We start from the raw sequence: 15,919 nt of genomic DNA, 5'->3' as shown, positions 1-15,919 counted from the left end.
AATGAAACAGGGCACCGGGCCAAGGCTGGCGTTATGATCATTAATTGTATTTACCTTGTCTCTGTCTCCCCTCCATTAAGGTTTGTAATTAGCAGAGTTGTGAGCTGAGGAGCGGGGACGGGCTGATGATGACGATCTAAAGTATTCTTAATAGACAGCTGTTGGCCCGGGTTTAAAGAGAAGGCCTTTCGTGATCACTTCCACAGCTGTGACCGACCGGTGGAGTCAAAGTGCACTGAAAACTATAGTACAGACCAGAGGAAAGAATGCTTTCACTTTTTTGTTGCAAATGTGAGGTTATTCTTTATCAATTGTGTAAGATAAGTGTTCTATAGCAGACTTTTCAATGTTATTGAAACCCTTATTCCATATCATAAATTCATACAATTGTATTTTTGAGGGGCGCTAGCTCCTCCTATGTCCAGTTTTGAGTGTGTGTGTGTGTGTGTGTGTGTGTGTGTGTGTGTGTGTGTGTGTGTGTGTGTGTGTGTGTGTGTGTGACTGTGTGTACACAAAACATTAAATTCCCATTGACAATGAATGGACAATTTTACATCAGTGTGTAAACACAAACGTTGCGTAACACAAACATTGACAGGAGGCTTTCAACTCAGTAAAGGCCTATTCATAGTCTGGATTTTCGGTGATGAGGTGACCACCGCTCCGGTGGTGAGCTGACCACCGGAGCTGAAATAACGTTGAGCGGTGGTGAGTAAAAACAGAGAGAAGGGCTGGAACGGTGGCGGTGGTTTGCTCTTCACCGCGGCTCGTGACGTCATGTTGTAGTTCGGTGGTCACCCCACCACCGTAAATCCAGACTATGTATGAGCCTTAAGAAGTCTGTGATGAAGATGTACGATGATGATAAGAGCGGTGTGATTTTTTATTCTTTATAGTTTGCTTGACTAAATCACCTCTGAAAGCCGTAGACTGACCATAGTGTAATTTCACTGTACTGCAACAAAGGGCTGTGTACTGTAGTGTGTACAAAATGGAAAACTGCAAAACCTTAGTTATACACACAGCTCACAACACAATGCTATTTTTGGTGCACGACACAATGTAGAACCAAGTATAAATTGGTAGATAGTTGAAGATCAGTGTTTTTTATTGTGATGCTTGGTATACATGGTGAAAGCAAATCAAGAGATATAATAATACATTAAGAACAATCCAGTTTACACATTTGCACTGTTTGACGTATATGTCCTTTTGACCGATGTGTACAAATGCACATATACATTTCGGTCAATGAAAACCTCAATCAAATAACATATCGTTGCTGTCGGGGCAGAAAACTCTCATCTCCATATTTATACCTTTGTCTGTTTGTTTTCGTAAATGAACGCCCTATAGTTGATCATTCTAAAGCATCACACAAAAGTATACAAAATAGCAGATTTACAAGCTTGAAACATTTTCAAGCTAGTCAATCTGCTGTTTTTGCTATTTTTTTATTTGAATCCATTTCAGGTTTCTAACCGGCAGAGACGATATATAAGTTGAGAGAGATAATGTATGTATACAGTACAATGTTTGTATGCGCAAAGTCATATGTGCAATGAATCAGTGATCTGTACAGATGTGCAATAAGAGATGAGAGAGAGAGATGAGATATACTTTATTAATCCCCGAAGGGAAATTGGAGTGCCACAACAGCACAGAGTGACGCATAAATCAAGCATGACAGACAGAAAAACAATAAACACAAATTAACACAAGTGGACATGAACACACTAGACCAGGACCACTATGTGACCATAAGCAAACTTTGGGGAGGCAGTTCTTATGCATTTGCATTATAGAGTCTGATGGCATGCAAGAGTGTCTATATCGCTCCGTGTGCATTCTCGGGGTTTCAATAAGTATGAAATGTACATGTATACTGCATACTGTACAAGTACGTACTAATGGATGACATGATCCATCAACTGTACAAACATGATAATGAAATATACAAAAATAACATCAAAGAGAGAGAATGGGAGCAGGGGGGGCGTCCAGTTGTCCTCAGCTCTTTTATAAGTGGCGCAACATTTCAGAGATGCACAATTTACCCCACGACGTGGGGCTGTTTTCGTCTGTTTTCCTCCTCGGCAACCAGCTGTTGCATGGCTGAACTTTGTCGGAGAGAGAGCGTGAGGGAAGTCTGGTACATGACGCATGTGGGCATCCATGTATTTACATTTTTAGTCATGTGATGAGAGATTGGAATTCAAATTGAAAGGCAGCATGTGGGGCGTTAGCGTGTGCTATTAGGCCTGCATTTCTCCATGCGACTTAGATCAACAACTTCTAAAATAACCCGCTCCGCTGACCAGGCAAGCTATAGAACTAATGAGTCCTCGAGGGACCGTCCAGTACAGTAGACATACGTACTGGACAGCCTAAAGCTGGCTCTGGTGCCTCATGTGTACAGCAAATACACATGATACAATATATAAGTGATTTAAACTTCCTTGTTCATTTGACCCTTTTAGGCCTGACGTCTGAAAGTCTGAAATACCCATGTTTCTATATCAGTGGTTCTCAATATTTCATGTCAAGGACCCCAAATATTATATGTAATTGGCCTCCGACCCCATCTGAAAATATGTTGTTCCAGGGACCTCACACCCAGAAGCAAATATTTTAGTTAAAAATGTTCGCTCTGAAAGAATATATATATTCCAAATTTGCGCCACATTTTCACGATTTGTCTGCTCATTTCTTTGTGTCATCATCACTTCCCATGCCACTTTATTCATCCTGTATCTTGTATGAGTTCTCTCGCCTGATTGGATCAAATTGGTATCCTCTTGTTTGCAAAAGAGCTGGAGAGACAGGGATGAGACCCTGGTTACGAAAACCAACACTATAGCAATGATTACTGAATAAATATAGAACTATTGGTGTAAACGTGCCGCAGCTTGTGAGCTTGTAGATCTGCTATTTTCAGAGAGTGTAACATCAGCCATTGCGACAGCATCAAGGCCCGCCAAAATACATTTTAGTCGACTAAATCAACTGCAGATTTAGTCGACTAAAATCTTATGATAATTAGAGTGTGTGGAGGGCAGCAATTCAGGAGTCCCGAGTTGGTGTTGGCTTTCCAGTTTTTCATGTGGTGACAAATATAATACTTCATTAGACACCCTGGAGTCGTTTTTATGTGCAATGGTGTATTAACTTTGTATTTAGGATTTCTTCCTGGATGCTGAACACTTGACAGTCAAACGGGCCAATGAAATAAACAGAAATATAGTGACATCACACTATCAGCCACTCCCCTAACCCCTCCCCCTTTATCATACAAATACAGCTGTGGGTGTGGCTTCAGTTCAGGTAGATCACCACCCATCACCACCCACCAGGCAAACCAGGCATACTTAATGAACTGGTGGGCGTGTCCACATAAAAGCATGATTTTAACAAATACTGTACACTTTTTGGAAAAGGTTCTTCCCCCTTATATTGTAATAATACCTGATGATCATGTTTTAGGGTGGAAAAAGATCACGGCACTCCATCTTTAACAAAAAGCAGATGCATGAATCCCCCCCACCCCCCCCAGATACCCCATACACGCCCTGTGGGGTATATATCTTGTTGTTTGTGTAACTTAATGAGGAGGGATTGAAGAGCCACTCTATACGCCTCTTCCCCCACGCTATAATTTCTTGCGGGTCCCGTGGGTCCAACACAAGATCCTCCTGGGGCCGTCTCCATGTATACCAGAGCATGGACCAAGGTAGAGGTTTAGAGTCAGACAATATACAAACACTAGCTAAAGCAGCTCCTGGATGGGACGGGGCACAACCCTAAATCTGGTGGCTTTGAGGGGTAATCCCTGAGCTAGCCCCAACAACACAAGGACCCTCATGTCCAACTATACTCTCCAGCCTGTAGTGTATAGTGTATATAGTCTCTCCCCTTAACCCCCAGGGTCCCAGGAACATGGGAGGGGGAGGGGGGGGGGGGTCTTGAGGGAGTGGTTGCCTGAATTGTAGTGTGTGTGTGTGTGTGTGTGTGTGTGTGTGTGTGTGTGTGTGTGTGTGTGTGTGTGTGTGTGTGTGTGTGTGTGTGTGTGTGTGTGTGTGTGTGTGTGTGTGTGTGTGTGTAAAGCAGCCATTCTCAAACTTTTCCTGGCACGACCCCTCAAAATAAAATGTATATATATTTTTTATATATATTTTTATTTATTTATATTTGAACTGTAGACCCCCCCACCCTGACAAGCATTTGGCATTTTTCACAATATTATGCTTCTTTCTTAGGTAATCATTGACAATCTGGCCACGGTGGCCAATGTTTGACCAATATTTTATGGTATAGTTGTAGATATTATTTTATGCAGTATTGGTCTTATTTATTATCATTATTATTATTTTAATTTTAAAGTCCTTAAATTGTCACTTTGGAACTGAGCAGATACTTATGTTGGTTTGTATACTGTGTTGAGTGAGTGCAACTTCAAGGCACCAATCTGCTCATCTGCAGCAGTTAGGGTCTTTCTTAAGCAAAATGTTCTGGGGGGCCCCCAAAAGTATTGTGGGGGCCCTGGGGGTCCCGGCCCACACTTAGAGAACCACTGGTGTAAAGTAATCTTCCTCCATGCAGGGCAGCCCCCCGCTCTGGTACAATGCTGCTTTTGTGGCTTGGTGGGTCATTAGGGGCAGGGCCGCCCGGGGTCTTTACAACAGGCAGCAGGTGTGAGCAATGGCACCTTGCCTGTCAGTCAAGGCAAACACCCGCCCATGGAGGCATTAGTTAGTAAGTATTTTGTATAAGCGTGCAGGCACGCATGTTTGTGATGCCACTGAACTGGTGGTGAAAGGGTTCGATTGGGTGGTGGTGGTGGGGATTCCATGCCTCTGCTTTTGATAACCCAACCCCCCCGTCCCCCAACACACGCGCACGCGGCATACGGCACACAGCACACACGCGTGCACACGCAGGCAGGCACACACCCTCTCTTGTCATTCTTTTGAGGATATACTTCTGGTCTAAATGAATTAATTAGATGCATTTCCTTTTGGGAAATGTAGATTGATTGTCTGATTGATATTTATGTTTGATAATGTCACAATTTAGATTGACCAAGATGTGCCTCTTTTTTCTTAGATTTTAAAATAGATTTTTTACAAATCAAAGCCTGAATGGCGATCATTCTCAATATTTCCTTGCTGGCTCCCAGAGAAATGAGGAAGGAAGTGGATCGTCCCCTCTCGTTCAAAAAACAAACAAACAAACAAACAAAAGACTGATAAAGTCAGTGATAGGGCAATATGGCATTAAAGGAGTAAAAACAACTAGTTTTCCACTCCACCGGTCACTAACTACATCCATTAGGTGTGTGGGGGGGAGTGTTGATCTGTTAAAGGCTGACACCCGCTCTGCATTTAAGCAGCTGGGCACCAGCGACACAAGTGTCCAACTAGTGCCTTTGAGTGTCTGTCGACAGCTGGGCCTACCAAGACACCAAGACACAGTGCAGGCCAGCAGGGACCGAGGATGGATGGATGGTCATGGACTGGGGGGGGGCACCTTATTGCGGGGGAGGGGCAGTGCCTTGTTGAGGGGGGGGGGGGGGGGGGGTGTGCCTTATTAACCCATTTCGACCTGTGCCTTCCAAATAGTGCATTACATTCACCCATACACACACATTCATACACCGATTGCGGCGGAATCCTTGCAAGGTCCCAACCAGCACATTGGGATCAATTTGGGGTTCAGTGTCTTGCCCAAGGACACTTCGACATGTAGGCAGGAGGAGCCGAGATTCGAACCGCCGACCCACGGATCATTGGACGGACGACCTGCTCTACCTCCTGAGCCACAGTCACCCCTGTTAGGTTTAAGTATAGTTTTACTGAGGTTTACTGAGGTTAGGGTTAAGGTTAGGTTTAGGTATTGTTTTACTGAGGTTATAGGGTTAGGCATAGTTTCAAAAGCGAGAACTGCCAATCACATGCAGCGACTACTGGCCAATCACAGTGGGGCTTCCCTAACTGTGGTGGCATCCATATATAATAATGTGTCTGCAACACATGGAATTAATCACTTAATTAGTACTGTATATAGCTAAAATAGAGCCCACACTCACAAGCTGGTAGATGTGCTATTTTAGCTGTTTAGTAATACACACACACGTCACACACACACACACACACACACACACACACACACACACACACACACACACACACACACACACACACACACACACACACACCCTCACACACACACACACACACACACACACACACACACACACACACACACACACACACACACACACACACACACAGGACACTTTTTTCCCCTCCCCGTTCCAGCAGCATCAGTCTCAGTATCTCTGACTGACTGAACATCATTGGAACCTATAGTCTCTCTGGACAGACTTCCAGGGTTAAGCGTGGTGGTGGTGGACATCATTTGTTACACTTAAGTCCAGCCGGGGTGATTATGTAGGTGTCTGCGGGTCACAGGGGGTCATGTCAAGGGTGCAGGTCCCCGTTGACCCCTTGTCCGGGCCGTGCGGGGCTTGAGGGGGGCTGAGGGGACTGCGCGGCTGCCCTATATACCGGGGCCGAGCATGGAGCAGACCCCCGAGGTGCGCCCAGCCCCACGCGTCACTCATCTGCCCCCCCGAGGGCTTGGTGATCACCACCAACACGAGAGGAACCCTCAGGAGAATATGAGAAGGACAGAGTGTGTGTGTGTGTGTGTGTGGGGGGGGGGGGGGGGGGCGGGGGGTTGGATAACGTTACATCTATTTATCATGGATGTGTGAATGAAGCATAATACAGTATATAGTTCTCCAACTTTTTTGTTCCAAGGACCCCCCAAATTGATATATTTGGCCCACGGACCAGGGCAGGCCACAAGAGAAGATTTGTGGGTTTTTTTCAAACACTTTCAAGATTTCTTCGAAAACGTCAAAAATATAGCAGACGTACAAGCTCGCAGCGTGGCACGAAGTGATGCGCTTGTGAGCTTTTCTTACATTTTTATAGCCACGGTAAAACATTTAGCTGGGGAACCCCTACTTGGAACCCCTCCAAGGACCACCGGGATGCTATAGGACATTCACATGTATCATCATGTAAAATAGTCATGTAAAATAGTTAAATACTTACGTGGTTTACAATGCTGTCACTTTGGCTATAGCGTCCACTTGGGGGCGGGGCTGTAGCTCCGGTCCTCCCTCTATCCTTTGATACCTCTATGGTCTGTCTCCACTTAGTCTATCAATAAAAAGGCAAAAATACCCCCCCCCCCCCCCCCCCCACCCCAAAAGAAAGTTGCCTATAAGTGCATGGGCACCAAGGAGGAAGAGTGGGCATCTCAGTGTTAAATTGACTATTTACTGTTCTGGAACCCACAATGGAAAAGGAAGAGAGGCAGACCACGAAACACCTGGCCTGGATGCAGATGTGAAGAGATCTGGCCACATGTACATGGGGACAGCTGGAGAAGATGGCCCAGGACCGTGATGTCTGGAGAGCTCTTGTTCGTGGCCTATGCCCAAAGTTGGGCTATAGGCGTAAGTGAAGTGATTCCAAAAAAAAGATAAAATATTTGGAAAATGTGTTTAAAGAAAACATTTGACAATTAAGATCTAATATGTCTACAATTGCATGTTCACATTTACAATAAGACCATTGTTCAAATATTCAATGCTAGTAGCTACATTTTGGACAACATAGCCAATTTTACATCGAGATGTAAAATATAGATAGTGCCCACCTATTCTGTATCCTTTCAAGTCTTCAGTAACATGTTCTATAAAGCTAGCCTATAGGCTATTGGCTGGCAGCAAACATGAAAAATAAATAATAATAAATTAAATCATAAACGACAACCCATTAATGATTATGAAGAAGAAGAAGAAGAAGAAGAAGAAGAAGAAGAAGATAATGATGATTGTTTTCCCCTTTTGAGGAAGTGTTACCAGCACCAATTCTAACAACAATGATTATTATTATCATCATCATCATATTAATTAGGCTAAAATTACCTACATTCAGACAACTTGCTATAATCATGCATATTTATAAAATTAACTAACTAACTGCTCTTTGAACTGTGTGTGAACCAACTGAAGGCCGGTCACGGTGCGATCATGACGCACACTGCACCGGATGAACTTGGGAGGCTGAACCGGCTCAACGGGTTACATGTTGTTCCGTGGCGCGCCGCCGCTGCGTATTGTAATCCCTGTGTGTGTGTGTGTGTGTGTGTGTGTGTGTGTGTGTGTGTGTGTGTGTGTGTGTGTGTGTGTGTGTGTGTGTGTGTGTGTGTGTGTGTGTGTGTGTGTGTGTGACTCCTATTTTTGACCACAGCTCTCTCTGGCAGAGCAATGATTGGAACCGAACCGACGCTCATTGTTCATTTTGTCCTATTCAATCAAGCCTTTTAAGCGCTGTATTTCGTTTTGCAGTTCAGACACCTGTTGGTTGAAAAAAGGCTGTAAGATTACGAGTCCGACTTAATACTGACTGTTGTTGTTGCGACTGATTAGGCTACTTAAGTTGCGCAACGTAATAATGGCTGAACCTGAACCAAGTGGCAAGAGATTTAAAAGCAACCTACCGATGTGTAAATGTCACCGAGCGTTTCTCGGCAGCAGAGTTAGACAGAACCTCCCTGCTGTGGTGGAAGAGACGCTGTGCGCCGTGGCCACGTTGATCATGGAGGGGGCGTACAGGCTGGAGGCTCTGGTAAGATAGGATCTCCGGCTGAGGGAGGGGGAGGAGGGGTTGTATGTAACACGCATGTAATGTTCTAAATGTAAACAAACATAACAGTCGCCTCTGTCCCAGCCTTACTGCGAGCTATTATAACGGGTTCTCAAACGTTTTCAAGTCAAGCCATTGGACCCCCAAATAAAAATTGTATTTGGCATTGCTCATCTGAAAAGGTTTTGTGCCAGGGACCCCCCAGAAGAGAATTCAAGATTATTCAACAGTGAATAGCTAGCATATATATGGATATGGATATGGTCATATGGATAAAGTGGTTGAAGGTTAAAGTGGTGAGCTGTGAAGGTTTTTCCAACTTGTTCAACTTTCTGTCTTCTGTTTTCATATTGTTTACTATCTACGGTATACAGGCAAGTACATTTGAGCAGGACGACATGGCGTTGCCAAGGGTGGCTGCATTCTTCCGTCAACAGTCTGTGGAAGAGCAGACTCAGGCCGCTGCCATGCTGGCCTACCTGTCAGAGCGGGGAGGGCAGTACTGCAACAAAGACATACCGGTAGATACCTCTATACCTCCCATACTGCACATGTATGCTGCGTCGTATGATGATGTATAAATCTGGTTATATAAGGTACGAGCCATCATGACAATTAATTCCTCCCCACACACACACACACACACACACACGCACGCACCACACACACACACACACACACACACACACACACACACACATTTCTGTGTAGTCACTGTTGCTGTATCCTACTGACTCAGGGACATGCACACACATAGACATTTTACCCGTCTGTAAAACAACTGCCCCTTTCCAGACCACGAATACAGCTATTTACTATGGTGAAAAAAAAATGCAAATGCCACTCCTTTCCATGCTATGCCGGATGTAGCATTTAGGAGAATTACTTTTTTTCCCCGAAGTCTCCTGAACTTGAACGCAGCATTTTTCGTTGAACAAATTTGTTTAGAAATCCATGTCGTTACACCTGCATCTCCACTAGCTAAAGGGTGCTGGGTTGAGCCCCGAAAATAGCTGATCTACAAGCTCTCAACGCTCTCAACTTGAGAGCGTTGTGAGCTTGTAGATCTGCTATTTTTGCTGTGTAAAAGTGCCCTCTTACGGGATGTCAGCCAGCCCCTGCCTCTCTAACACTCTGCACGTCCCTGTACTGACTCACCTGCCAGTGAGGAGCCCCCAGCGGGAGGATGTGGAGCCTTCATCCTACTCCTCCCGCCCTGCACAACACTCCCTGTCGACAGGTGCCACCCCAGTCGTAGGATTACCCTGTCCGGTCTTCCCTCACCAGAACACTGACCAATTGTGCGTCGTCTAGACGAAGCCGGATGCACCACGGTGGTTTCGAACCCACAACCTCTGTGGTGGTGGACAGGCATGTTACCAATGAATGCTCCCTAGTGGGTGGTCTGCATTTTTAACTAGTAACTACTTATAACTGGCCCTATTTTGGGCATGTCATTATAGGGGAATCTTCACAACGTTTTCGTGCGTAACCGCGTATTGTCGATCTTGCTTTGATTTTTACAGTTCGATCATAATTAATGTTTTGTTTTTTGTTTTCTTTAACTAAATATCATGTGGGTGGATTCTCCAAAATTTGGCATTATAGACCCATAAATCTTGCATCAGGGCAGGTTCTGCAAAGTCACACCACATGCATCGTCATGCCAGTGTGGAAAGTCCCCGTTCCAACCTTGGCACGAGATTAAAAAAAACGTGGGCACTTGAGAGTCTGCTCTAAATATTTCAGCTGGCACGCTCATCCCAAAGTCAAAATATATACTGTACTTCCTGTATTTAAATGCACTGCATAACTCTCGAAATACACGCGTGAAACGCATGGCGTCTTGTATTTATGATCTGGAGCATCATGATATACGGCTGTATCCGTAATATATAGGGCAGGGCCGCCCTAGGGGCTATACACCACAATACACACAGTAAACGCAATACCCTACGTCATCTCTGTCGGGTGGAAACCTCATATGTCCAAATGAAAACTTTTCAGGATTCAAATTCTAAAATAATGAAAGTGGCAGATCTGTAAGTTCTTAACGTGTCACTTTGCGCCACGTTTAGAGCTTGTAGATCTGCTCTGATACTTTGTGTGTGTTAATTTACAGGGATTTTTGTTTTTACTTAAGTTGTTACTCTCCTGCAAGTCACACACCTAGTGTTTCCATAGGGATTCTAAGCTTCAAGTATTAGACTATTATTATAACGTTACACAGTAAAATAACATCCTGCTGTGTAAACTATAGGCCACAAATTCTCGGTCTCAGTGAATGGAAACAGAAAATTCGCAATTTTGGGAAATTGGAAATTGCAAGTGTGGTTGCAGTGCCCAACGCAAGTCGTGGTTTGCGGCGACACGAGCTCAGCCCACAACTAGAACATACTATTCCTGAATAAGTACAGTATGATGACGATGTATTGACCCACATGACGTCACAGGGGGGGGGGGGGGGGGGGGGGGGCTCTATAAATAAAGTCGGGCAGTTGCTATTGTCTTTGTAAAGACACAGTATACTATAGTCATAGTTAGGGGCATGCATTGTACAACAGGCTATTGCAGTGCAGAAAGGCAGTACTCAACTGTCGGGGTTGGGCTTAAAAATGAGATGGTGTTTGAGATACAAGCTGGCCGGTGAGAGGGGTAGAGGGGCTTCTATACCCCCCAGGGTTTTACCCTTGGCCCGTTTCTAATGCGCCTGCCAGGGTGTACATTTCCCCTGAGTTCCGGAAAATCGGCGAGATTAATGTGAAGGCAGAGGGACAGTGTATTAATTGTGTTTCCAGATGTGACGTGTGTGTGTGTGTGTGTGTGTGTGTGTGTGTGTGTGTGTGTGTGTGTGTGTGCGTGTGTGTGTGTGTGTGTGTGTGTGTGTGCGTGTGTGCGTGCGTGCGTGCGTGCATGCGTGCGTGCGTGCGTGCGCGCGTGCGTGCACGCGTGTCGGGGGAGGGGTGTATAGCGTTGCCACTCGGATGCGTGTCCTCTTTCTGTCTCCTCTGGTTTTATGACTTTTATGATGACAAAATCGGTCCTGAGTGAGACCACTAAGGCTCCATCATCGGCGATTTGGGACACCTTGTTATCACGAATGATCGTAGTGTGGGCCGAACGCAGTGTCCATCTTGTGACAACATCGTCACTTCTTTTCGGGAGAGTCATGTTTGTTGAGCATGTCTGTCTGTCTGTCTGTCTGTCTGTCTGTCTGTCTGTCTGTCTGTCTGTCTGTCTGTGAGTGAGTGAGTGAGTGAGTGATTCCCAAACCTTTTAGCTCGAGACCCAAACTAGTGAAATTAGCCATTGGCTAAGCTCATGGCTGTGTACAGTATGTGTGTGCATGGCTACTATATGTGTGTGTGTACTGTACTATGTGCCTGTCTTAACAACATGAACCCCTGCACCATTACCCTGGGCATATGTCATAATAATATACGGTAGGCAATCATTCATTTCACCAAAATGTGCATGACCTTGTCTCTATCTGCATCGATTAAAGTTCTCAGTCATTTGAGTTCCATTCAGGCCAGAATGTCTTCTTTGAATGTATATTGATTCGCACACCGAAAATAGCAGACCTACAAGCTCACAACATGTCGTGAGCTTGGAGAACGGCTATTACCTAGTTATTTTAAGATTAAAGAGTATTTGGTACATGGTCAAACTTAGCAACAAAGTAAACATTTAGAAGTGTCTCCCATAAACATGAATGTTCTCGGAAATGTCGTAAAAGCAAAGGTCAAGGCCTGAACCTGTGATTTCCTTGAACTGGTCGGCTGTATGTAGAACAGCACCAACATAGGTTTAAATCATACATGGGCAACTGGTGGCCCGGGGGCCACATGCGGCCCCCACCTTCACTTAATGTGGCCCTCAGGTTAATGTCAGATACTGATATAGCCGTTCGACGCTGCGACGCGTTTTGAGCTTGTAGATCGGCTATTTTTGCTACAACACTACCATGCAATGTGGCCCTCTGGGGTGAGTGTGGAAATATAGTGGCCCTCTCCATCGTCAACGTTTCCCACCCCTGGTTTAAATGATAATACATAAACATCATTACATTTTCAGTCAGGAGATTTTATTTCGCTTCATTCCATGTCTCTGTCTGTCTGTCACAGAGGCCAGGCAGTGAGACGGTGTGCGCGCTGCTACCAGCCCTGGAGCTGACCCTGGGCCAGTGGAAGGAGGAGATGGCCGCCCTGGAGGCAGTGAGCCGGCTGGCCCGCGACCGCGGCGACCCGCACACAGCCAGCGTGGTCAAGAACCGCTTCTTGGCACCGCTGGTCTCCCGCGTCAAGCTGGCCGGGGACCTCCTCACCAACGCCCGCAGGGTGGGCTGTGCCGGCGACCGCTCGGGGGGCTTTGGGGAGTACCTCATTAATGAACTTCAGGAAGAGCTCACCGTATGAGACAATAATTAATTATGCAACTCTGTGATTATCAATTATGAGCATACCTATACTTGTAGCCTACCCAGGTATGATGATGGGTACAGCAGAGGTGTGATTGAACCAGTCAATTTGGGAACCCATTTGTCACCACCTCCTTTTTTGCATAGAGACAGGAACTCGTTCGGGCTCCTCCCCTTTCTTAGTCCACTTCCTCCAGGGCGCTTCTGTGTTTATTCCTCCTAACAACACCACTGTATGGCAGTGGTGCCTTAAACATGTATCTGTTTTGAGAGATTTGGAGAACATTCGTCGAAAATACACAATCTATGGCCTGGGCTGCCGGCGTGGTGGTCCGCACACCCTAGGCCGCAATGCCAGCCTGACAGTGTGTCACGGATTCGAATACCGATCCCGGCGATCTTTGCTGCATGGCACTCACCATCTCTCTCCTCATTCCCTGTCAGTCTACTGTCCTATCAATAATGGCATGAACAAATCTTACAAAAATAAGAAAATACACAATCTACAAGCTTGCAACGCATCGTGAGCTCAGTTGATCTGCTATTTTCAGCAAAGATATTTGGTGGAGGCTTGAGCCGCTTGACCCACTTCTGGGTCACGACCCACTGATTGAATATAGCGTCAGCAAGGTTGACTGAACTCTTCTACAGCCTAACTACTTTTTTTGGGCACACTGACTTATCGTGTATCCTAAAGGTCAACTTGGCCTTCGTGATTTTGAGGATTAGTGCAATATCACTAATATGCTGCTAATACCTTTTTAAACCCTTTTTATTTGGCTTTGTAGGACATATTTTATAGGAGTAGATCACTTGCGTATTTTTAAATAGTAAAGGACAATGGTATATTTACTTGCCAATAGACTGAGGAGAATACTTGTGATTGTATGAAGATAAATGAATCCCATGGTTGTTGCTATAGTTGTGATTTGGATCCACATCAGGCCTCTTCACGGTTTGTGTTTGTACGAGGCATCTGTGGCGTGGTTACGATAGCATTTGGAACTCGCACAAACAGCACCTGGATCTCCCACAGAGTTTTACTTTGAATGAAGATTACAGTAGCCTACATAGTTATTTCTTTGTGGAAATACCGGTATATAGAACAAATTAATTTTAGGTTTATAGGTTTGTCTTGAGTCTATAGAGTTTTAGCTGTATGGCATAATATCGGTATATAAAGGTGTTATAAATGTTTCTTTCCAATCACAGCACCACCTTTAAGAGTTGTTAATACATCTACTGATGCACAGACTTGGACACATCATCAGTTTAAGACGGCATACCAAAATATAATTGACCAATCCTTCAAAAGGGCAAAGCTTAGCTCTATGATGCATCTCATATTCTTAATACGTTATCCTCATGAAATTACATGCAGTAAATCCTCAGTGTTCATATTTGTCGGCTCATTTGCATCTATCTTTACACGCTGAGCACAACATTGAGGATTTTACTGTGCACATTTAAATTTTATGACAGACTGTCATCTGTCTGTCATATAATATCTGCCTTTTGATAACCTACAAATATATTTTTACTGCCGCTCTACTAAGATCAGTAGCGCTCAGTTGGTGTCTCTCTTACTATGAACTATAAAGCCATGATCAGCGATGATCCCTGCCGTGACGTACTTCGGTGACGCTTGCAGAACTCGGATAAAGCCTTGTTACATTACTGGCGTGCCAATAATCACGATATAAAAGCACACCACTGACTAGTTGTCATGTCCAGCAGGGAGTACATCATGCTGCCTCATGCAAACAGAAACAGGAGATAGGGTCCTGCCCTATCCACATGCTATACTTACTTATAAAGCATCTGTTTTTAAATGCGTTATGTTCTTACTGTCTTGGCTGTGTCATCATGCCAAGACACTTTGGTGTCTCGACCTACTGTATACTGATTGGAATTTGGAAAACACACTCCATCTATTTATCATCATAAGCTTTTTTTAATTTATAGTTTATAGTTTATTTATTACTTAATATGACAAATCTTTTTCGTGATGTCCTCCCCATGAAATATCACAAACACATCATTTTAATCAGTTTTTGCTTTTTTTAAATGTGGTATTTATTGCTTCAGGGCTGTGCATTGCCTTGGTTTGTTTTTCAAAAATAATATAAGTAATATATTGGCATGGTACATGTGTGTCTACTTATGAAATAAAGTTTTGATCATTATTTCACCAAGTATTGTTATTATTATTATTATTATTATTGGACCACTTCTTAAAACAAATGTCCTTTCTATCATTAGATTTTTTTAAGCTTTTGATTACTTTATGTAGCCTATGTGAAGTTCGAGTTCACATCTGTTGACAGTAAAGTAACTACTTGTCCTTAAGTAGGCCTACTGTACTTAAGTATAACCTACAATTTTGAAGTAGTCCATTTGTATACTTTATTAGAGAGAGTATTTCCACTTTCCAGTTGAAAATATTTTTTTTTTATAGATATTGAACTTGTGAAATGGGACACTCTAATGAGTATATAATACTTTTGGTACTTTTAAGTATATTTTGAAGTCAATAGCCTACTTTTGTACTTTGACTTGTAATAGAGTATTTCTACATGGCAGTATTAATACTTTTACTTAAGTAAAACATGCTAGTACTTACTGTACTTCCACTAAGAAGCCACAAGTGTCTTAGAGCTTAGAGGTCTAAAGATCAACTCACTACCGCCATCTAGCGACATCAGAACTTCAAGGCTACTACAAACAGCAGTTTTAGAGCTGAACAAAGTTGGTTAAAAGTTAAACAAACAGACAA

At 44.0% G+C, this 15,919-nt stretch overlaps 1 protein-coding gene across 1 annotated transcript; it reads left to right on the top strand.

The window, feature by feature from the left end:
* The first annotated feature begins 8,307 nt into the window (after positions 1 to 8,307).
* On the top strand, positions 8,308 to 15,316 carry LOC310857334 (ferritin heavy chain B). Its single transcript, XM_083762957.1, has 3 exons — positions 8,308 to 8,705; positions 9,098 to 9,244; positions 12,851 to 15,316. Exons 1-3 carry the CDS (start codon positions 8,532 to 8,534, stop codon positions 13,139 to 13,141), a joined length of 612 nt encoding a protein of 203 aa, XP_083619083.1. The 5' UTR covers positions 8,308 to 8,531; the 3' UTR covers positions 13,142 to 15,316.
* Positions 15,317 to 15,919: the final 603 nt, after the last annotated feature.

Source organism: Protomyctophum parallelum (assembly GCF_964188405.1).
Source record: "Protomyctophum parallelum genome assembly, chromosome: 4".
NCBI lineage: Eukaryota > Metazoa > Chordata > Actinopteri > Myctophiformes > Myctophidae > Protomyctophum > Protomyctophum parallelum.
This window is presented reverse-complemented; position numbering and strand designations above follow the sequence as displayed.